Source organism: Apodemus sylvaticus, chromosome 14 (assembly GCF_947179515.1).
Source record: "Apodemus sylvaticus chromosome 14, mApoSyl1.1, whole genome shotgun sequence".
NCBI classification, from domain to species: domain Eukaryota; kingdom Metazoa; phylum Chordata; class Mammalia; order Rodentia; family Muridae; genus Apodemus; species Apodemus sylvaticus.
The window spans coordinates 16,341,393-16,364,200 of NC_067485.1; the positions used below are offsets into that span (position 1 = coordinate 16,341,393).

At 46.0% G+C, this 22,808-nt stretch overlaps 1 protein-coding gene across 3 annotated transcripts in view; it reads right to left on the minus strand.

The window, feature by feature from the left end:
- The window catches only part of Spin1 (spindlin 1), a 45,970-nt gene extending 23,817 nt beyond the window's left edge, over positions 1-22,153 (minus strand). The window contains exons 1-2 of one of the 3 annotated variants that reach the window (XM_052156710.1): positions 22,035-22,153; positions 1,588-1,793 (exon numbers count right to left, since the gene is read on the minus strand). In XM_052156710.1, coding sequence (XP_052012670.1) covers positions 1,588-1,639 — 52 coding nt within the window. In that variant the 5' untranslated portion in view covers positions 1,640-1,793; positions 22,035-22,153. Of the gene's footprint in view, positions 1-1,587; positions 1,794-21,523; positions 21,660-21,962 lie in introns of those variants that run through there. The other 2 variants (XM_052156712.1, XM_052156713.1) reach the window with 2 other exon arrangements.
- Positions 22,154-22,808: the final 655 nt, after the last annotated feature.

Below are 22,808 nucleotides of genomic sequence, written 5' to 3' on the forward strand. Positions count from 1 at the left end.
CAAAACAAAATCATTATAAACAAAGAAAAAGGCAAGCATGGCCACATACCTATAATCCTGGGAGTGGGGAGCAGGAGGCCCACATCTAAGGTCAAGGTCAGCACAGTAGGCTCGAGGCTCTTATCTACCAAAGATGGACTTCTTTAAATTGGAAATACTGTGTGCTGCCTGTGGTACCCGTGGGCAAGGGAACCAAGGACATAGGCCAGGCTGGACAACAAGTTCTGAAACACTTGCAACCTCACTCAAACCCTATCAATGTTCAAATGCCACCACGAAGTACTCAAGAATTATTTATCAGCATAGCATGCGCAACATGCCTGTGATCCTAAGGCAGGAGGATCAACATGTTCAAGATCCTGTGGCAGGAAGGAAGGAAGGAAGGGAGGGAGGGAGGGAGGGAGGGAGGGAGGGAGGGAGGGAGGGAGGGAGAGGAAGGCAAGGCAGCTAGCTTATTTGCTAATTTTATAAAACATTCCATATGGTCTCTTTTTGTTTGGGGAGAGATGGCTTTAAAAGCCTACACTTTTAAACCAGGTGGTGGTGGCACATGCCTTAACAATGCCAGCACTGGAGTGGCGGAGTTCAAGGCCAGCCTGGTTTGCAGAATGAGTTCCAGGACAGCCAGGTTAACAAACACCATCTCAAAAACCTCCCCTTTGATTCCTGCTGCTTTTAGTCATGTGCCACAACAAACAGTTGAGCCCTGTTGCAGAGGTGCACAGGCTCGGCTTTTATTGTTTCTGAGACAAGACTTCATGTAGTCCAGGCTGGCCTGGAACTTGCTATTGTAATAAGAGGATGGCCTAGAATTAATTCCTGGTCTTCCTGACTCCACCATTTCTCCAGAGCATTGGAATTAAAGGTTCATGAGGTCTCTTTCATTTCAGATTCAAAGCAGTATAGCTGCTTTACATAAGCATACAAAAACTGAGTAAGATCCTACTTCTAGCTGGGCAGTGGTGGCACATGCCTTTAATCCCAGCACTTGGGAGGCAGAGGCAGGTGGATTTCTGAGTTTGAGGCTAGTCTGGTCTACAAAGTAAGTTCCAGGACAGCCAGGGCTATGTAGAAAAACCATGTCTCGGAAAACAAAAAAGCAAACAAAAAACAAACAAAGAAGATCCTCCGTCTACCCTAAAGCGTCCCAATCTCCTGAGTCTCACTAAATCCCACAAGCTAACATCTCACCTTCTTCTCATAAAATAAAGCCTCGATTCCACTATATTCTGCTACTTGAAATTCACTTGTTAGCCAGGCAAAGGCAGGCAGATTTCTGAGGCTAGTCTGGCCTATAGAGTGAGTTCCAGGACAGCCAGGGCTACACAGAGAAACTCTGTCTCGAAAAAACAAAAACAAAAAAACAAAAACAAAACAAAACAAAAAAAGAAATTCACTTGTTTAGCACTTATTAGGTTATACAGAAAACAATCTTTGGCATAAGGGTTCTCTTTTTCAAGAAATCAAAGGTCTCTTTCACACGCAGCAAGGCATAAACCATGGAGAAGGGCACACACACACTGCTTAGGTGACCCCGAGGTTCTCAAAGGTACAGCGCGCTGACACACTCAGCACTCAAGTGCTTACCCGCATCAGCTCTGGACCGCTGGCCAGGTGTCTTCCCGAATGGGGTCTTCATTCATCTGTATCTATGTGAGCAGCAGAGCTGCTGGACTAGGGTGAAAATCCAATGTTCTCAGCTAGGAGACTGCCCACAGGTCAGTGTTCTTGTTAATCCACCATCCAGGTGTCTCCTTCACAAGTTCAGCAAAACACATGGAATCCCAAGCACTCTGTAAAATGAGAATCAAGACAGCAAAATGCCTAGTGAGCCTCTAAATGTAACAGGAAAGGTAAGCACAATTCTCAAGTAAAGGCACTGATCCCCGGAACAATGACACGCTCCCTAACCTTGCTGCTGGGACCCAGGATAGGTGAACACCAGGATTTAATGGGGCACAACCTTTTTTTCTGGGAGAGATGATCAGGGTACAGGTCACTCAGGGAGGGGAGATGCATCTGGCAGGCCAGGGCTTGGGGAAAAAACAACATAACTTCGTTTTTCCCTGTCTGCTCCCAACTTCTCATAAAGATCCATTAAACCCAAGAGAACTTCCAAGAAAAAAATGTTCCCACCCATGCACTACATTGTTTCACAAAACCAGTACCATTTACATCAAATTTGGTCCAGGAACGTTCAAGCCCAGATAGTAAAACTTTTCTATATATCCCTTTCCCAGTCGGACAGCTTTCCAAGTGCTATAGTGTCCTGGTGCTGCTGCTCCTGTGGGCAGGCTTGTACATTACTTGTAGCCGCTAAATAAACAATTTCAGAGTTCTGTGTACCACCACCACTCCGAGGCTTTACCATCTTTCCCTATTCAGTCTCTAGCTGAGATTACAAGGACAGGGTCCATGGCAACCCACAGGTCCTCCCTGCTGTGTTCAGTTTCCCTCTGCCTTCTGCCCCTGGCCCAGCTCCCCTTCCGCTGTGCTTACAGATAAAGCACTAAACATGAAGGCAAAACATGCAAGCTCTTTTAAGTAACCTGAGCAGCATTCGGCACTGCTGGCCACAACCCAGCACACAGGCTTGCACTACAAGTGGTGACCCCTAAGTGGCAGCAGCAGTCCGGGGCCCCTTGCTACTTTAACACTGCGGCACTGTCACTCGCTCAGCCAATTCTAACCTTCCTCTAGTGAATTTCATCACTACAGCATCCTCAGCATATAAGAAACATGAGCAGTGTATTGGGACTTTAAAGGCTGACTCCTGGGCTACAACGCAGAAGCTACAATTGCAAAAGATCTGACACTCTCTTCTGACCTTGGGACCAGGTAGACACATGGTATACGCAAAGGAAGGCAAAGCACTCACTACACATAAAATAAAAGCAAATCTTTTGTCTGACAGGGTCTTACTGAATAACCAGCCTTTGCTGGCCTCAAACTCAGAGACATACCAGCCTCTGCCTCCCAACATTTTCTGAAGTGTGTGTCCTTCTCATTAGGTTTCAACTATCATGGCAACATTTTTGCTATTTGAAGTTGAATTTAACAAACATTTAAGAGAAACTGAGGACTTGCCAATATGGGTCTTGTTTTCTGTTTTCATGTGTGTATACACCTCATTTATGAGCATGCAGAACAAAAGTGCAGAAATCTGAGGGCAGCCTGGGATGTCCATAGTCTTTTCCTCAGCTGTGCCTGACCCCATGAGCTGCTGGGTCCCTCCTGTCCCACCTCTCCGTAGGACTCATGCTATGTCTGCCTTACATGGTAAGTACTCTGTACCACTGAGCCATCTCTCAGCTCTACACGAGGACTGACTTCTAGAGCAAAATAATGTGCAGTAAGGTTCCTAGAAAAAAGCCACACCTACTGCTGACTAATTAGAACTTCATGATTGAGGAATGAGCCAAAATGCCGAGGTCCATCCTGACCTCGCTTTAGTCCCTTTACCGACCAGTCACGGTCCACCTGAGTGTCTGACCTAGCTTCCTCATTCATGTCAGGTAAAACCTTTGGGAATGTACAGAGTGTCTGAAACATGTAACAGATTACCTCCCTGATATTTCCACCAATATACTTGAAACTGTTTTGCCTTATGACTTTTTGTTCTCATTTCATAAAAATTCTGTGAAACTGCTTCCACATTGAGATATAGCATTCAGATTAGTCTGAAGCTCTTTCACGGGCCAGCTACAAGAATCAACATGTTTGAGGTAAGAGCTGTTTGTTTCCTATCGATAACGATGCAACATTCCTTCTATCTTCCCGAGTAACAATCAGTACATACAGTCTAGGCTCATCCCAACTCCTGTTTAAAACCATCAGGAAATAGTCTCCTCCCCAACACTGAGTGGAGCTGCTGAGCCCTGTTCATGTCTCACTGGATGTCACAGAGTGCTTTGAAGTCAGATAAAGAGCAGCATCCTGAAATCAGAATTGCGCTTTTGACAGAACTAATTTAATTTATTCAAGTTTTCTAGAGACACAGATCATTTTTATTTTATTATGCAGTTAGTTTAATAAGGAAAAAATAAAATATATGTATTCATTTCTAGGATAGCAGATGCTATACTGATCTTTCTATTCCAGTGCTACAGGAAAGTCACTAAGTGGAGCTTACTGGCAAGTTGCTAAAAAGGATTGGGGGAGGGGGGCGGCTGGGGAAATGGGTCAGTGATCAAGAGCACAGCCTGCTCTTCCTGGGTTAAATTTACAGCTCCCACATCACATATAGCTCACAGCCATCTGTAACTCCACCTCCAAGGTATCTGACACCTTATGGCTCCTCCAACTATGGTTGAACATAATACAGGAGAGCAGAACACTCACACATGTATTAACAACAAAGGTAAGAAATGGGGAACAGACAATGGAAAGGTTCTTGGGTTACCTACTTTCTCTCTCTCCCTATACACGCAAGCAGGATTCTGGCTATGGTGAGAACGCACTCAGGAAATAGTAAGCACTCACAGCCGACTCTTGACTCTACAAGCTAGGGTCAAATGATCTGAGACTCAAAACATGCACAAAGGTACAGTGAATATGGAAAAGCAATATTCACCAACACTCAAGACTTTTCATAGTAATACAGAGTCGGGGGAGATGCTATCTCTTCCTGAAGGCCATCTTTGTTGATTGAAGATAATTCCTCACACAGACTGGTTACTGACCATTAACATCTCTCTCAGGAGGTTAATTTCCAAACAAGATTACCCTTCAGTAATGATCCCAAAGATTATTTATAAGGTGCTGAGGTGACTTATAAAAATGCACTGTTCTGAGTGGGTGCACATGGCAAACACGACTGGGTGGTGTGCTTTCCGTGGGCTCTTTCATGCCTTCCACACAGCAGGCTGCAGAAACCGTGCCTACATCCCCCTGGAAGCATCCCCCTGGAAACTGAAAAGGCCAGCAGAATACCATAACCTAATCAAGGTCATAGACCCTGCTGAAATACATGCTCTACTGTAAACAGACACAGACAAGCAGGCATGGTAGAGCGTGCCTGTGACCCAGCACTGAAGGTGCAGAGGCAAGACAAAGCCCTCACAGCAAGCCTGAGCTAGTGAGACTGTGGGTAAGATAGACACACCTAAACCAATGACAGATACTGTACCATGGAGGTTAAGAACAGGCATTGCAATTCCTCAGACATCAAGATCTGTCCTAAACCAATGACAGATATCCTAGACCTAAGTCTAAAGTAAGTAACAAGCAGCAATAATCACTGTGAAGGAGGAAATGAAAAGACTGCTATCACCAACACTGTTTATAAGGAATCCGACCAGGCCAGGCGGTGGTGGCCCATGCCTTTAATCCCAGCACTTGGGAAGCAGAGGCAGGCAGATTTCTGAGTTCAAGGCCAGCCTGGTCTACAGAGAGTTCCAGAACAGTCAGGGCTACACAGAGAAACCCTGTCTTGAAAAACAGGGGAGACAGAAGGAGAGGAGAAGAAATTTGGTCATTGCTGAAGCAAAATCTTAACCCCGGGTCCTTTCCTGGTACACAGGAGTACTAACAACTAAAGCCACCACATGTCAAGGGTAACCGCCAACCAAATGAGAAGCTTAGAACTTTCAACCTGTAACCCAAACCTCCCGAAAAGGGGCTGCAGACTCATCCACCAATGGCCAATAGTGTGCCCAATCCTGCCAGGTAACCTGCCAGGCTCAACTCTCATTTCAGAGTTTCCATGTAGGTGAGAACAGAGGTAGGTATCCCAGAGGACCTTTGTAATAAACCAAAAATATAGCAAATACACACCTTTCCTGAGGCCCAAGCTAATCTAACAAATCATTAAATTTAATAAAGTACAGCCTATGGTTTAGAAACAAAGATGACAACCTAGACTCATAACTTGGCATGAAATGTTTGTGTCTCCATGAAGACAGTGTCAGAACTAACTAAAATTGTAAAACCAACCAACAGTCAGTGTGCACAAGAACTTGTAGGTTTGAAGAAAAAGCCCACACTCGGTGACAGAGAAAAATAACCTTTTTTATCTAGCATGGCGGGAAAAACATACATTATCAAATACATTTATATGAAAAGGAGAATCTAGTCAAAATCCGAATATAAGATCTACTCGGGACAATAAGTTGAGATTAATTTTCTTAGGCACGGCATTCACTTACAAAGGATAACATGGTTGCTTAAAAGTGCCATGACATCTGCAAGCTAAGGCACCTTTCAGTCTCTGATGATGGAAGGTAAACCAACAGCCAACAAAACCTTGATGAAGACAGAACCTATCCACTTGGAGCCACAGAGAGTAACTTCAATTCTTCCCTGTGCAGAATGCCAAGCCAGTCAAGGATACCAACCCTACCTTAAAAACAAAACCAATAGAGACACCAGTAGGGAACCACCTGCTGTTACAGGGCAAAGTTGCAAAAGCCTGGTGATAACCTAATGCCTTCTAACAGTGATGGTGTCAGCTCTGGTCAGCTGCTTCTTGAAGTAGACTACAGTTGCCCCAGAGACTGTAACCGTCAAAGTGCTGGAACAAGCGTGCCAATGCTCACCCTTTTCTCTTCTGTTTATTCCAGACAGGATTTCTGTGTTGCCTTGGAGGTACTGGGCTCTGTTGACCAGGCTGAACAACTCAGAGATCCACCTGCCTCTACCTCCAGAATCTTGGGATTGAAGGCATACATCACCACACCCAGCTTTAAATAGGGCATCTTTATCACTCCCTCTGCAGCTCAAGGAACTGCTGCAGGAGAAATAATGGGAAGGAGGTGAAAGTTCAAGAAGAGGTGTGCTGCAGAACACTTCTAAGCATTACATGGCTGTCTCGCTCTTGAATGTTAGCAGTGTCTGCCTAGAATCTGCACAAGACTAGGCCAATCAGGCCACGAGGGGGAGGGGCTCATGAGGCCTTTAGGCTTAAGGAATCTGAGCATCTTAGATCCATACTCCTTTAGGTAACCCAATCCTAAGTAAACTCAGTAGTTATATAAAAAATAAACATAAGTAAATGACATGAAGAGTTGACAAGTTGCTGGTTGGGAAAGGGAATGTTAATGATGGCACACCAGAGCTCGAAGTCTTTATGTAGATCCTCAGGAAGTTCCTCTATATCCTGAAACTTCCAAGGATGAGACTGTCTCAGAGTCAAGGTGAACTCCCAGCTCATTAACACTAATAATATGATTGGGAAGGGGGGCTGGCCACACAAAAGGACCAAACAAGGGATTGGAAACTGCAGCTTTGAGCCCTAGACAGCAGCCAGACATCTAGGGAAAGGAGATAGCACTCAACCAATCAAGATGACACATGAGCCATCAGTAGTCTGTGGACACACATGCTCACATGAGCTCTGCTGACTGACAGCACTCCGGATGCTAGTGTATGGATGCTGTGCCAGCAATAGTCAGGTCTGATCCTCAAGAGGATGCCCTCACACCTCACTCTGAGGACCTCCTGTGGCTGCTCCTTTGTATCCTTTTCTGACACAAAGCTATAATCATAAAAGATTGTATTTTCTCTGTGGCTACTTAGTCAATTATCAAACCACAATGACTCAAGGAGCAGAGGCGCTAAGTGTGTTTCAGGGCTTTCTCAACTTTTGCAAGAGAAATTTTTACATAACCCTGAGGATAAAAATATATGATAAGTAAACAAATTACCGTTATTGAAGAGTCACAAAGAAAGTTACTTCAGAACAATTTGGTAGACTAATTTTATAATTAAAAATTAAAACCAAGTTTCATACTAATAAGAATGCACTTCATGCTGGGCAGTGGTGGCGCACGCCTGTAATCCGAGCACTTGGGAGGCAGAGGCAGGCGGATTTCTGAGTTCGAGGCCAGCCTGGTCTACAAAGTGAGTTCCAGGACTACACAGAGAAACCCTGTCTCGAAAAACAAAACAAAACAAAACAACAAAAAGAATGCACTTCATTTTTACACAAAGAATTAAATCTTAGCCAGGTGGTGGTGGCGCACGCCTGTAATCCCAGAACTCTGGGAGGCAGAGGCAGGCAGATTTCTGAGTTCGAGGCCAGCCTGGTCTACAGAGTGAATTCCAGGACAGCCAAGGCTATACAGAGAAACCCTGTCTTGAAAACAAAACAAAACAAAAATCCAAAAAACTAAAAAAAAAAATAAAATAAAATAAAATAACAAAGCAAGCAAGAAAGCTGTAACAAACAACACAGGTGAGTACTGTCAAATGCCTCAGATTCATTCACTGTTTCTCGCTGAATATCTTTGGTCACAACACATGCAAAAACCTTTTGATGCTATTAACACCCCCAAGTTCAGTTCTAGAACAGATGCTCTCCACAACTAATGCCAAGTATCCACTAGCTACTTTTCTCACGCCTTGGGGGGTAGGGGTGAGGGTGGTCAGTTTAGATGAAGGAAAGATTCCATAGCCTTTAGTTCATTCTAATAATAAAATAAATAAAGTGCAACCTTGTGATGGTTTATATATGCTCAGTCCAGGGAGTGGCACTATTAGAAGGTAAGGCCTTGGTGGAGTGGGTGTGGTCTTTAAGACCCTCACCTTAGCTGCCTGGGAGTCAGTATTCTGCTAGCAGCCTTCAGCTGAAGATGCGGAATTCTCACCTTCTCCTGCACCAAGCCTGCCTGGCTGCAGCCATGTTCCTGCTTTGAGATAATGGACTGAACTTGTAAGCCAGCCCCAATTAAATGTTGTCCTTATAAGAGTTGCTTTTGTCATGTTGTCTGTCCACAGCAGTAAAACCCTAAGTCAGATGTTGGTACCAGGAGCAGAGTACTACCGTGATAGGCCTGGCCATGCTTTTGTTTGGAAGAAAGTGGATTTTGGGACTTTGGGTTTAGAAAGCAGTGGAATGCATTAAATGGGGCTTATTGGGCTATCCTTATAGAAATATGGAAGACTTTGTTACTGAGTGTGATTTGAATTGTATGGACGTGGCCCAAGTGGTTTCATTGGAGAATTTCAGTGTGTGGCCTAGAAACTGTTTTTTGTGGTATTTTGGTGAAGAATATGACTACTTTCTGTTTTTGTCTGAAGAGTCTGCCTGAGGCGAAGGTGAAGAGATTCAGATTAATTGCATTAACAAAGGAAGTCTCATAAATGCCCATCATGGATTTTGTTCTCTGCTTAAGTTTCATGAAAAGCATTTTAAACAAGACAAAAAAGCTGAGAAGGGGGGGGGGGGGGAGGAGAACATATATGGTTCAAGTATTAAAGGAAAATGGTGCTGAATCCTGTTCCAGGATATTAAATTGAATTAAGGGAGTAGTGACCTTGAGGCAAGACCCCCTCCCCCCTGCTAAATTTAGGTCCAAGCATAGTAGTACAACCTTTAATCCCAAGAAGCAAGCAGATCTCTGAGGTCCAGGCCAGCCTAGAACATAAGTTCTAAGTGAAGAAAAACTTAAATCCAGGCTCGGTGGACCACTTCTTTAAATCCCTCTGAGTTCAAAGTCAGTCTACAGAGCAAGTTCCAGGACAGCCAATCTTAGGCTGTGAAGGAGTTGGAAAACAGGAAGCTGGTGATAATGTAATAGAACAAGGGGGCCCCCGTTCCAGTCCCAGCAAGCAGACGACCTCAGTGGCTTCGGTCATGTGTCTCTGGCTTTAGAGTCAAAAATAGAAGGGACTACTGGGACAATTGATGATGGTTAGCTGGAGCTAAGAAATTAGCGGTGTTTTATTAGAGACCAGGATCACTGAGGTGAAATCTTCTGGGAAGTGTTTTCTGAAAGCACAAAGAAACTGTGTTCCAGAGATAGCCAAGGTTGACCTTATACTGCAGCTGTACTTGGTAATGTGTAAGAGTCACCCAGGTGGTACTGGTTTTGAAGGAATCAAGGGGTCATGAAAAGGACTTGAGGCTTGGTAAAGAGAGCCTATGAGAGGCTATTGGTGAGGTCTGGTTGCGGCAGAAGACCCCAGCATACTGAGATGCCAGTACCATAGGATGATCATCAAGAACAGCAGTGGCAATGGAATGGATTAACCTGAGCTTAGAGTGCTATAGAGGGCAGAGCTGGAGAAGTGATGCCAGCCTTTTGGAGAAGCCCAGAAGGTCATATGTGGATCCCAGACATTGAAACAAGAAGCTGTAACATTGACATTGCCGTGGAGATTCCAAGATTTCTGAGATACCAGAGCTGTGGGTATCCTTCCTGTGAGCTTCCTTCCTGTGAAGGAGTTGAGGAAAGCTGCTAACAGGAAGTGGAACCAGCCCAGGAGAAAGAAGTTTGTTGTAATTGACAAAGATCGTATGAGTGGAGGTTTGAAGACTGCTTTGACATCAAACATGGAGATGCAGAGTTTGGGGTTTGCCCAGCTGGTTTCCTGTCTTGCTTTGGGGATTACAGTTAAGTGATTGGATGAATCTCAGAACAGACTTTGAACTTTGGACTTTTAACATTGTTGAGACTGCTATAGACTATGGAGACTTTTGAAGTTGAACTAAATGTATTTTACATTATGCTATGTTTAGGTATGGCCCTCATAGACTCATATGTTTGAACAAGCCTATGGGGGTCAGGGAGTGAAATATGATAGTTTGTATATATTCAGCCCAGGGAGTGGCACTATTAGAAGATGTGACTCTGCTGGAGTAGGTGTGTCACTGTAGGTATGGGCTTTAAGACCCTCATCCTAGCTGGAAGCCAGTACTCTGCTAGCAGCTTTCAGATAAAGATACAGAACTCTCAGCTCCTCCTGGATGCTGCCATGCTCCCACCTTGATGATGGTCTGAACCTCTCAACCTATAAGACAGCCCCAACTCAATGTCCTTGTAAGAGATGTCTTGGTCATGGTATCTGTTCACAGCAGCAAAACCCTCAGATACACCAATTATCAAAGGGAATAAAGAACCTAAAAACTAAACCTAAGAATTTGTTTGAGAAAACGATATTCAACAGTCTGAAAATAGAGGCAGGAGGGTCAGGGGTTCAAGGACAACATGGTCTACACAGACCATGTCTCAAAATCCAAGGAGTAAGATGAAACTGAGTCTCCCTGAAGTTCACCAGTAGGAACAGAATGGACAGCTACATACGAAAGACACTAGAGTCTGGAGATCTCAATTCATATGGAGTTTGTAGACTGATTTCTGCATACAGCAACTAGTCTAAATATTTCAGGTACAACTAATTAATTTCATCACTACTACAGTTAAGAATTTTTCAGAAGAAAGCCAGATAAATCCAAAATGAAGTAATACTGAGTCAATATTTGTAGATATACAGAGAAAATGAGAATGCCCACTAAGGAAAACTAAGGTGCCTTTCAGGAAGATTGTGGATGCCCACACTAGAGAACAGGGGCGCAGTCTGACCCCCTGACTTCCAGTGTCTGGTACCTCATTTGCCACACACAGGAAGGATCTTGCTTGGTACAGCTCAGTCCTTTCCCTATAAGTGAGCTGTCCCGATGGAAAGGCATGCGGTGGTCACTGTTTAGCACAGAACAGACAGTGCTTTACACTAGTCTCCGTTCTCTACTCTGCCCTGAAACTGTGCTCAGACCCCCACACCCCTCAGAGGGGGCCCTCCCTGTACTGGTCCCTCAAAATCTACTTGAAATGCTACAACAATGCCTTCCCACTAAGAGCCCTGGGACTTTAGCAGCCACCAGAGTTAGATCCCATTTTTAACTCTATTCTTCATGTTTCCTAGCTCCTCTTCCTCCTGTTACTGGTAATTCCCCAAGCCCCCTTTGAACACTTTCCCTAGCTTAGTCTCAAAGTAACCAGAAAGCAGACTATCACCTGACAAAGTATATAGGACAGAGAATGTAAAATATAGCCTAGGCCTTTAATCCTAGCATTCTGGAAGCTAAGGTAGGAGGATTGCTAATTTGATGCTCGCCTGGACTACACAGCTAGGTCCACACACCAGCCTTAGCTACATAGCAAGAATCTGTCAAAGAAATGAATGTTATCATCAGTATATTAGCTCTATACCTGAGATGTACAAAAACTTGGGCTTGGGGTATCTATGAATCACCTTGTATAATACACAAACCTGTATACATCTTTTGTGGATAGATGTTCTGTCCATAATTATTCCACACTTCTCTCAGATTTTTGTTTGCACAGTGGCAAGACTACAATCTTCTGATAAGTCACTTCATTATATGTCTAGAAGATTGGTGGGGCAGGTTGAGAGTAAAACCGCAGAAGAGGAAGCAGAGATAGGTCCATGAGGGTTAGACCAAAAGGCCACTCCCACTGGCCCATCAGCTCCCAAGGTCTCCAGCTCAGCTGATTCTGACCACAAAGCACTGGAATTGCTGGTTTGGCTTCAGTGCTGTCCAATCAAAGCCCTCATCTCCTGTAGTGGAGTGTTTCCTCAGGGTTAGACTCACTACTGCAGTCATGAAGCAGAGGGGCTGAAGAAAGACCCATGTGAGGCCTTCAGGAGATCCGATATGGGGCCTATAACATTTTCTCCTAGAGGTCTGGTCACAGGACTCAGGAGATACCCTTCCCTTCTAACAACCAGAAAGAGGTAAACAGGTGACCAGGTTGGAATTTCTTAGTAGAGGAGAGGCAGAAGTAAAGCTCTGGTAAAGTAATTCAAATAAACTCATTGTTTCACAAAATCCTTTCTTCGGTCAGCAGGTGCCCTTTCTTAGCTGAGATGAGTACATCTCAGGAATATATCTTTCCCTCTCAGGAAAAGCTGTGTAACTTCCACCAGGACTCCAGTTGCACTACGGCTGTCGGCCCTGAGGCAACGCCTGGGCTGGGTCTCTCCACCCTGAGCTCACTCACCACTAGTAGCAATTTGTAGAGTTAACCTCACCTGAGCTTAGCTGCACCCCAAACCTCCTTCCCAGCTCTTCCAGCTTAGACTGGCCGGGGCAGCGATGCCCAGGGTCAGGAGCGAGCAGCAGCAGCAGCAGCAGCAGCAGCAGCAGCAGCAGCAGCAGCAGCAAGGCTGAGCGCTGTGCTGACTTCTGACCCAGGCGCCCTCAAGCTTCTCCACCTCAGGAACTAGGTGCAGGCACAGGTTGGTGACTGTCCTGGAGGCCTTCAGAGTCAGTCACCAACATTGAAAAGAAAGAAAAGAATAAAAGCTGTGATTGTTTCCGCACCTGTCACCACATGGTGAGCCCCTGTACAGGGACTAAGAACTGTAAACTCACAGCCTTGAGTCCCTTACATTCACATTGTGCACAGAACCTAGAGAGTGAACTAGGAAAGGAATCAAGGGCAACACTAACACAACCTCTGCTAGTACAGAGCTCAGTCTTTTTGAGAAAACTAGTCAACTGTATCAAGCAAAGTAACACTAATTTTGAGGACTAAAGGAAGAACTGTAGAAACCTGCCCATGACCGCCAAGACTGGGCCCATTAGCATCTCCACTCCAATTCACACCCAACAAAGTAAGGCTTCAGCAAAACATCCAAAGGAAGAGAAAGAATTTTAAAGAGAAAAGCAACCAATACCAAGATCCCTGAACGTCCCTAAGAAGGCAGAAGGAAAGGTACACCGGCTTCCCTCAGGTGGGGTCAACCACAGCACAGCGCCACCCTGTGCTGCCCAGAACAGTAATTACCCTTCTGTCCACCTACCTATGCAGTGCACTAACTACCCACACATGAATCACTTGGTGGGCATAGGGGCTCTCAGATCCACACTACTGCAGACCCTGCAGGCTCATGTTAAGTCTTATTTTGCTTAGTAAGAGTACAGGCCGGGCAGTGGTGGCACACGACTTTAATCCAGCACTTGGGAGGCAGAGGCAGGCGGATTTCTGAGTTCGAGGCCAGCCTGGTCTACAGAGTGAGTTCCAGGACAGCCAGGGCTACACAGAGAAACCCTGTCTGGAAAAAACCAAACAACAACAAAAACAAACAAACAAACAAAAACAAAAGAGTACAAATACAGTAATGTCAGTTTGGATATGACAAAGAAAAGTCATAGCATACTTCCTTTAACAAAAAAGGTGGCAATTCTACGCTTAAAGGGAAAAACAAAACAGTAAAAAACCAGTATGCCAAAGTTGTCAGGCTCTATGGTAAGAGTGACCGCCGGGCTGCAGAGACGGTTCAGTACCTAAGAGGCGCTGCTCTTACAGAGGGCCCAAATGCAGTTCTCAGCACCTCCACAGGGTGGCTCACAACTGCTGATAACTTCAGGGGATGTGAGGCCTCTTCTGACCGCCACCAGGAACCACGGACACGTGACATAAATACACTGCAACACAAACACATTTCTATGGAAATAAAATAAATCTTTTTTTAAAATCTTTATATTTAATTTTTTTTAATTTTTAATTTTTTTAAAAACTAAACTCATTCTATTTTTGCTGTTGAACCTCAAACTGCAAAAGTTAGTCACAGTGAAGAGTCACTGAACCTGGATGGAAAGCAAGCAAAAAACAGCATTTGTACCTGATAACAGTCCACTGCTCCACAAAGCACCGAAGCAGTATCAAGACTTCACCATGAGCCCCTAAAATCGTAGACATCAATCAACCCACGCGATAAAAGAAGGAAATTAAAATACATGTGTTTCTATTTTCAAAACTCAAACACCAAAGGAGGAACAGAAACATATGACGGACCAACAGAGAGATTACGCTACTGTTCTGAATTCTAAATTACATTAATGTTCACAGGGATATGTGACATGGGCAAAAAATAAAAAAATAAAAATAAAAGAAAGCAAAAAAACAAAAACAAAAAAACCCCCAAACAACACACACACACACACACACACAACACGCAGTAAGAAACTTACAGCAGGCATCATGCAGGGCCAGGTCTGAAACCCTAGAACTTGAGGAGCTGAGCCTGGAGGATCGTTTAAGACCCTGCCCCAAAAAGCCAAACATTAAAAACAGTTTATGAATCCATAAAGACTAAGAAAGGATTTAATGCAAATAAACCAAACTTATACCACAACTCAATTTTTTTCAAGGGAGCTTTTATTTATCTGTGTGGTGTGTGTGTGTTCTCATGACGCTGGATATGTGGAGGTTGATTTTTCCTTCTACTGTGAGACATAAGGATGGAGCTCAGGGGGGGTCAAGTTTGCCTGAACAAGTGCTTTTACACTAACTACTGGGCCATCTTATCAAGCCAGCAATATTTTTAGATAGCTTTCTGGTTCAGAATATCAACAATACAACTGATGTAGTTAAGGTTCTAAAGACACAAAGAACTGTTAAGTCACAGAACCTACAGCTGCTCTACTGACTAATTTTATTCTCAAACGACTACATATGCAATATGTGGGAATGCAACTGCATTGATGTTGCTAAGACTACACATTTCAACATCAAAGAAAAAGATGAATTCAATGTGAAACCTTAAAGTACTAGCCTTGATTCCACACAGCATCAAAATGTACGTATGCCCCAAGTCAGTTCAATGGAAGCAGGACAGTAGCAGTAGCAAGGACATAACAGAGGCCACAGGCCCTGAACTCCACTCCCAACCACAGGAGCTAAAACAACATAAGCACTGGGCAGAAAACTGAAACTTGAACCCCAGACATCTCACAGTAGGAAGCAAAAACCCCACGTAACATTAACACACGTCAAATAAAGGCCTACTATGCTCTCAAGTTGGGACAAGCTGAAGAAAAGGACTGTGTGATTAAAACACTGGAGATATAGATATATCATGAGTCTACAATAATCCAGATGAAAAAAAGTACACACACACACATACACACACACACACAAGAAAAAAGACCACTGCATAGTACTACAGCTTCTTGTCTGCTACTGTGATAAAATATCCTGGCAAAAGCAACCTGAGGGAGGAAGGTGTATTCCGGCTCAAAGTTCAAGGGAAGGACAGCTGCAAATGGAGGCAGCAGGAGGCTGAAGCTGCTGCCACCGGCGGTGGCCTACCAGATGAATGCATCTGCTCTGTTCTTTATTCCTACAGTTCAAGATCTCAGCCAGGGACCCATGCCAGCCACAGGGTGGGTCTCCCCACAGCAAGTAACTTCAGTAAGATACTTGTTCTTACACAAAGCTCAGAGCCTTTCTCCCAGGTGACTGTAGATTCTGTCAGGTGACAATTCCCAGGAACCATCACCTGTGTCAGGACCCAACTCAAGCCAGTTGTAGCAATGTCAGTATACAGTAAGACTGACAAACCCAACATAAAACATAAAGCTGGGATTTTACAAATGAAGTGGCTACCGGCCAAAAAAACAAAACAAACAAAAACCAAAAACCTACCAACATATACAGGAAGTATAAACCTGAAATCCCAGCTCTCTCAGCACTGGGGAAGTGGAGACGGGAGGAACACAAGTCTGAGTCTAGCATGGACTACAAGAGACCCTGACTTAAAAAAAAAAAAAAAAAAGCGGCGGGGGTGGGGGTGGCTCTGTGGTTAAAGCACTGGCTGTTCTTCCAGTGGTCCTGAGTTCAATTCCCAGCAGCATAGTGGCTCACAATTATAATGGGGTCTGATGCCCTCTTCTGGCACAAAGATGCACATGCAGATAGAGAACTCATAAATAAAATGAATAAATCTTTAAAAAAACTACAACCTTTAAAAAAAAGTATTTTGTTTAAATACTTACTTGTCTGAAGACCTTGTTCAGCACCAAGCCTGATCCTCAGTACTTAGAAAAATAACAACCTTTGTTTTTTCATTTACTCTGCCAAAATGTGACTAATGTCCACACTGACTAAATCTACTTCAACATGACATGAACATGCTGGTGGGTCCAGACCCACTTCCCAGCCTCAGCTGACTTCATCACTTCTCTAAGAGTCCACCCATCTTTCACGCTGCTCTAGAACAGAAATCTAGTCCTGGTCCTATGTTAATATGATGTCCTGTCCTAAAAAACAAGCACCTGGCAACATGTTGAGGCTTGTTCCTTTAGCCTCTGCACCTGGGAGGCAGATCTCAGTGAGTTCAAGGCCAACCTGGTCTACAAATGGAGTCCCAGAGAAGCAAGGGCCGCACAGCTGAGAGTCCAGGTTCTGCCCCACTGCTGGGTGTGAGACACACAGCCAGGGAGGCAAAATGCAGGGAGTGTTTGACTGCCTGAGGCTCCCTGTATCAACGCCGTCTGGTTCTGGGCTTTAGGGTAAGTACTGAGACATACTCACCAGGGTGAGTTATGCTTACAGTAATGGAGTTATGTGCCCAAGAATATCTGGGAAGAGAAAGATGTGCAGTAAGAAAGGAGAACGTAGTCTAAACTGGGGAAGCCAAAGTTGGGTTCCCTGACCTCTGGCACCCAGTCGCCACTGGGGTTCCACAATAGTCAGGCCTGAAGGATTGGGGATCCACGGGCTGAGACCGTTGGGGGCCCCCATGGAGCTGAGAACAACAAACCCAGGGCACTCCAGCTTAGCTCGTCATGGAGGGTAGGCAGTTGCCTGAAGCACAGAGAGGCCTTCTACAGGAGACTCAGTGTTGCTCTGTAGGCGACAGCCTTCTCTCCAGGATGGTTTTGATGGGGGAAGAGAGTCCCCTGTCAACTGACTGTTCATCGTGGAAAATGGACGCATACCAACTTCTCAGGGCAGACCAGAAATTTTGCAGGGAGGGATGTCCAGGAAGGGAAGCTTATTGGCTAAACTCTCAGGGCCTCTAGGTACCTCATTAACATGGAGAAATCAGTTCTGGGCTCTGTGACCTACATGGGGAGTGTAGTGACGTGGGGAGTGTGGTGACGCATTCTGGCTCAGGAATCTGACAGGGAGCAGGGAGGTACCTACCATCTCAGGTGGTTACTGCGGTCTCAGACCCGCTCTACCTTACCAAGTTTCCTAGCGTCTGTCCCACACTCAGTGAAACACTGTCTCAACACCAACTACCAACTATGTTCTACTAGAAATAAATACCAGCTACATTCATGTAAAATTTACTATTTTCAAAACCTGGCCCCAAATTTGTTTTCATACAAGTACCAAACACATGAAACCACAGGTGTTAACACATCTCAACGTCCACTGGAGTTACTGTGTGCCAAGAATGAACTACAGTGAACTTTGGGCTGCTCCTGATAAGGTACTCAGGCCTCTGGGGAGTAAAGGTAACTTCCACTAACTTTTCAGCTAGAATTCAAAGTGTGAATGGATACATAAATTCCTCTCCCTAAAAACTATTAACTGCTACCAATGTCAACTCTGTCCCACCCACCATCTGAACTTTTCTTTCCTACTGCACATCTTTCTCTTCCCAGATATTCTTGGGCACATAACTCCATTACTGTAAGCATAACTATAAGTTCCCTATAAGCTATTATATTGTAAAGACAAACTTATGTACATTGTTCCTACAGGACTCATGGAAAGAGCAATATTATTTTTTTAAAGATTTACTTCTATCTCATTTTCATGGATGTTTTGCGTGTATGCATGTATGTATATGTGCACCATGTGCAAGCAATGCCCATGGAGGCCAGAAGAGGGCAATGGAGTCCCTAGAATTGAAACTACAAATCTCTGTGAACTATCACATGGGTGCAAGGAACCAGATAGGAGTCCTCTGCAAGAGCAGGAAGCGCTCTTAACAGCTGAGCAATCTCTCCAGCTTTGACTCAGGACTAATTTTAAATTAGGTACCCAGTAAAAACAACTTAAACTAGATTCATTACAAAGGCACTTCCAAGCAAGCTGTTTACTTCATGACATGACAAAACAGACACTAGTAACTGGCCGAGCTGGAAATGAAGGGGAAGGGATCAACACTGACTTGTCCAGCTGTGGTTTAGGAACTACACTGAGGAGAAAGACAGGCTTCCTCCCAGGGTGCAGCTCAGGGGCTGCAGGCTTTAAGTCTCCCGTTCAGATGTATGCCCAGTACTACAGAGAGGTGAGTTCCACCCAGAGAGGAAGGTTCTGAACAATGGTTGTCAAAACACCAAGCTTCCAAACTGAACAAAGCAGCTGGGGGATGGGGGAGGAAGCAGCTTCTCATTTTAGGAGAAAGACATTTTAGCTGAAAAATACTTGTTTTAAAATTTCTTCCATAGAACTAAGGTTCTACTAATGTCCATGCAGATATCATTTCCATCCTCCAAATTCTCCACAACAATAGGTCTGTGTTGCCTGAAACTTTCATCTACCTGCCTCCTCCATCCCTTAGTCCTGAGATTACAGGTGTATGCCATGCCTGGCTCCCTTCATGTTATTTCTAACACAGTAGAAAAAGTGCTGCAAATAATTAACAATACAATCAGTCTAAGCATAAGTCTGTTAGCTACCCCAAAGATCAAACTACAAAAGTTTTTCCAGGAGACTAATAACTCTCACAAATAGTTTAAGGGTGAAATTTTGGACCACCCACAAAACAAAGAGGCACACACAAATCACAACAATCGACATCACCATTCTCTAATGGGAGGACTACTACCTGAGACACAACATAACAACACTGTCAAATAAAAAGTCCAGGAGTTGCTGGGCGGTGGTGGCACACGTCTGTAATTCCAGCACTTGGGAGGCAGAGGCAGGTAGATTTCTGAGTTCAAGGCCAGCCTGGTCTACAGAGTGAGTTCCAGGACAGCCAGGGCTACACAGAGAAACCCTATCTAGAAAAAGTCCAGGAGCAATGGTCTTCAAGTTTGGTCTTGCACCAGACTGCCAGAGATCAAAACAGTCACTATGGAAGCTACCCAAAAATGAAACTAAGTTGTTATCTGACCTTTAGAAAAATCAAAGACAAACCCAATTTCCCCAGCAGGCCAGATCAATCCACAAGACAACATCAGTCCCTCTCAGTGAGGTGCTCTCAGTTTTGATCCTTGGCAACCCCATCCTGAAGGACCGGATGTGAACTAGGCTGCTTTTCTATGGACTTCTCCCAGTTTCCACTTTGCAAGGGAAGTAACTTTAAGTCCACCAATGCCTTTCATTCTTTGTTTTCAGCCCTCTTCTGCCCCATAAAAGGAAGTTCCAAGCTCACTAATAGCAATATTTTTCAGTGTTCCCAAAATGAAAATGTGAATTGTGATCCTAAGGAGAAAACAGGACACCTCGTCCCTCAGAATGACAGAGAATGGCGGGGTCTCAGGCACAGGGCTTGCCGACTATACTGCCCTGCCCTGCTGTCTGCTCTGGAGCTGGCAATTAAAAGACACTACCTAAATAACCAGCCCAGCCTCCATCCACAGATGGGGGGGGGGGGAGCACAAGCTGGGGTGTATCAACAACATGAAAAAAAAATGCCTTCATTCCCCAAAACAACCTACTCTATTTAAGGGATGTTTACATGGTAGTTACTCTGTTGTACTGGGTATGTGCTTGGCAACTGCTCTACCACAGGCTTCTGACTTTTTGAGACAGGATCTTACATTATCCGAGCTGGCCTAAAACTTCCAACCCTCCCCAACAGTTTGGGTTACAGTCCTGTTACTAGGCCTGGTGAAGGGTGGCCAAGTGCAAAAACTGGATGTGCAATGCAGGACAGTAGACTCATCCTATCCTATGTAAGAGATGGGCAGCAACAGGGCTTAGCAGGCCCAGAAAGTCTTAGAACATCTCCTTTGAACACTAAATGTGGACTTGACTAGAGAAATTCCAGAGTGAAAAATCTATTTTTAAAAAAATCTTAAGCCTGGCTCAGTGGTTAAGAACTCGCTGGCTGTTCTTCCAAAGGACCTATTTGGTTCCCAGCACTCCCATTTGTCTAACTCCAGTCCCGGGAGTTCAGAGCCCTCTTCTGGACTCCATGAGCACCAGGTACACATGTGGTACACAGACAAATATGCAGACAAAACAGCCACACACATACATTTCAAAAAGCCCTAAGTATAAAAAGATGGCCGCGCATTGACTGGCTCATCCTCCAAGCTGAAAAAAGGATACTGAGTTCAAGGCCAGTCTAGAGTACAGGAGACCTCATACAAATGAATTTAGAAGGAAAGTCCTTTTGCTTGATTCATTTTCTTAGGCATTTCAGTAGGATTTTAAGCCAATACCGTTTTACTTATTGGGAGAAACACGACACGTTTTTATAAACATAGCAGGCAACGTTAATACACAATGATCAAATCTGATAACGGGCATCCTGTAAATCGTGCTCGCCCATTAACTAATACTGAAAGGGTGAAAGAGGCTAAAGATTTGCCTCCTCTCTTCTATCCTTCCAAAATTTCACCTCAGAAGTGTGCTCAGGACGTGTAGGTAAAAAACGTCTACGATCCGGTTTCGTTTCACTCCCTAACAAAAGCTTTGCAGAAGGCAATTACTCTCCATCAATCCTTTCCGGCTACAGCTTCTTCCAGAAAATTCCAAGGAAAGTTAGTGAGGCATTCGCATTTCGATACGGATACCATCTTTCTCGCTAGCCACACTGAAATCTTTTACAACACTTAAACGTATCTCTTATGGCTTTTGGATGTACACGATAAATAGCAAGCCTTTAAACCAGAAGACTGCACACACACAGGAAAAAAAAATCCTCACAAAACCCGAAACCCAATTCACATATCATCGAAACCAAGTCAATATAAAAACAATTGCGTAAACAAACTTTGAGATGCGCATGCAACGTCGCAGATGACTGAAGCCATGTCTCAACCCGACACCCCCTCCTCCCGGAAAGGCCCAGAACGCACCATCCGTGCAGGAAGCCGCCAGGGACTGCGACCCCCGGCGCTGCGCAGTATCCGCACCGCACATCCATCGGGCGCATTCCGGGAAGCAAACCCAAGGTCACGCAGGCCCGAGCCCCCAAGGCAGGGCGTCATCGGGGTGACCCTCCGCGGGGGTCCCGCCACGCCCCTCCCCCGCCCGGTTACGCAATGCCCCCGCCCCCGCCCCCCGCCCGGCACGGAACAAAGCGCGCGGGAAGCGGCCGCGGGGCTGGGGCAGGGACCCCGCGAGCGCCATGTTGGCGGGGGCGGCGGGTACCAGGCGGGGGCGACGAACAAAGGAACTCGCGCACGCCCCGGCCCCAGCCCGCCGCGCCCCGGCCCCACCGAGCCCGGCCGGCAGGGGGCGCTGAGGGGCGCCGCCCGCGGACAATGCGCCCGGGGCCCCGCGGGCTGTGCTCACCTGGGTCTGCGCGCCGCGAGGCCCATTCGCTTTCACCTCACAGTCCCGCACCCGGCCCCACGCGCGTCTCACCTGTCGGCCACCAAGGCTGCCCACGGGGCCGCCGTGGCTCGTTCGTGCTCCCCGCCGGCCCAGCCCGAGCCAGACGGCGCCTCCCCACCCCCGCTCCTCGCAGCGGCCGCCGCCCGCCCCCCGGCCGCTACGGCGCACGCGCACTGCGCCCGCCGAACTGCGACGGCCGCGCCGCCCCGGCGCCCGGCGCCACCGGACGCACTACGCAGGCGCGGGTGGGAGGCGGGGCCTTGCTGCGAGGGCGGGGCCTGGCGCTACTCACCTGGAGGGGTGGGGCGCGCACCCGTAGCTGCCAGGTACGCGCTGGGGAGGCCTGGGCCGGGCCCAAATCCCGCTTATCCTAGAAGCTGAGCGGGGTGGGGAAGACGAACGGAGAGTTGCGGACATTGGCACTTACTCTTGCACGGAAGGACGGCTTCCAGGAACTATCCTGTCTCTTTGTCCTGGGACCTTAATGTCTGCTGTCTTGGGGCCTGGCTAGCTGAGGAGATGCATGAGGCTAGGTCACATGACCTTGCGCAGCGCAGGTGCGCTCTCGACTCTGCGGAGCAGCAGCTTTGGGCTGCAAGACGCGAGCCCTTTAAAAATATGGATAGGCTCCCCGTGCTCCCTTGAAGACACGCCGCCTTGCTGCACGCCGCACTGCGCAGGGGCTGAGGAACTAGGCTCAGCTTGCAAAGCTCAGGGCCTCTTGCGAACACCTGCTGAGGGTACCTGCTGCAAACACCTAGCCTTGGCCTAACTGCAACCGCTGCTCTAGAACTCACCCCGGAG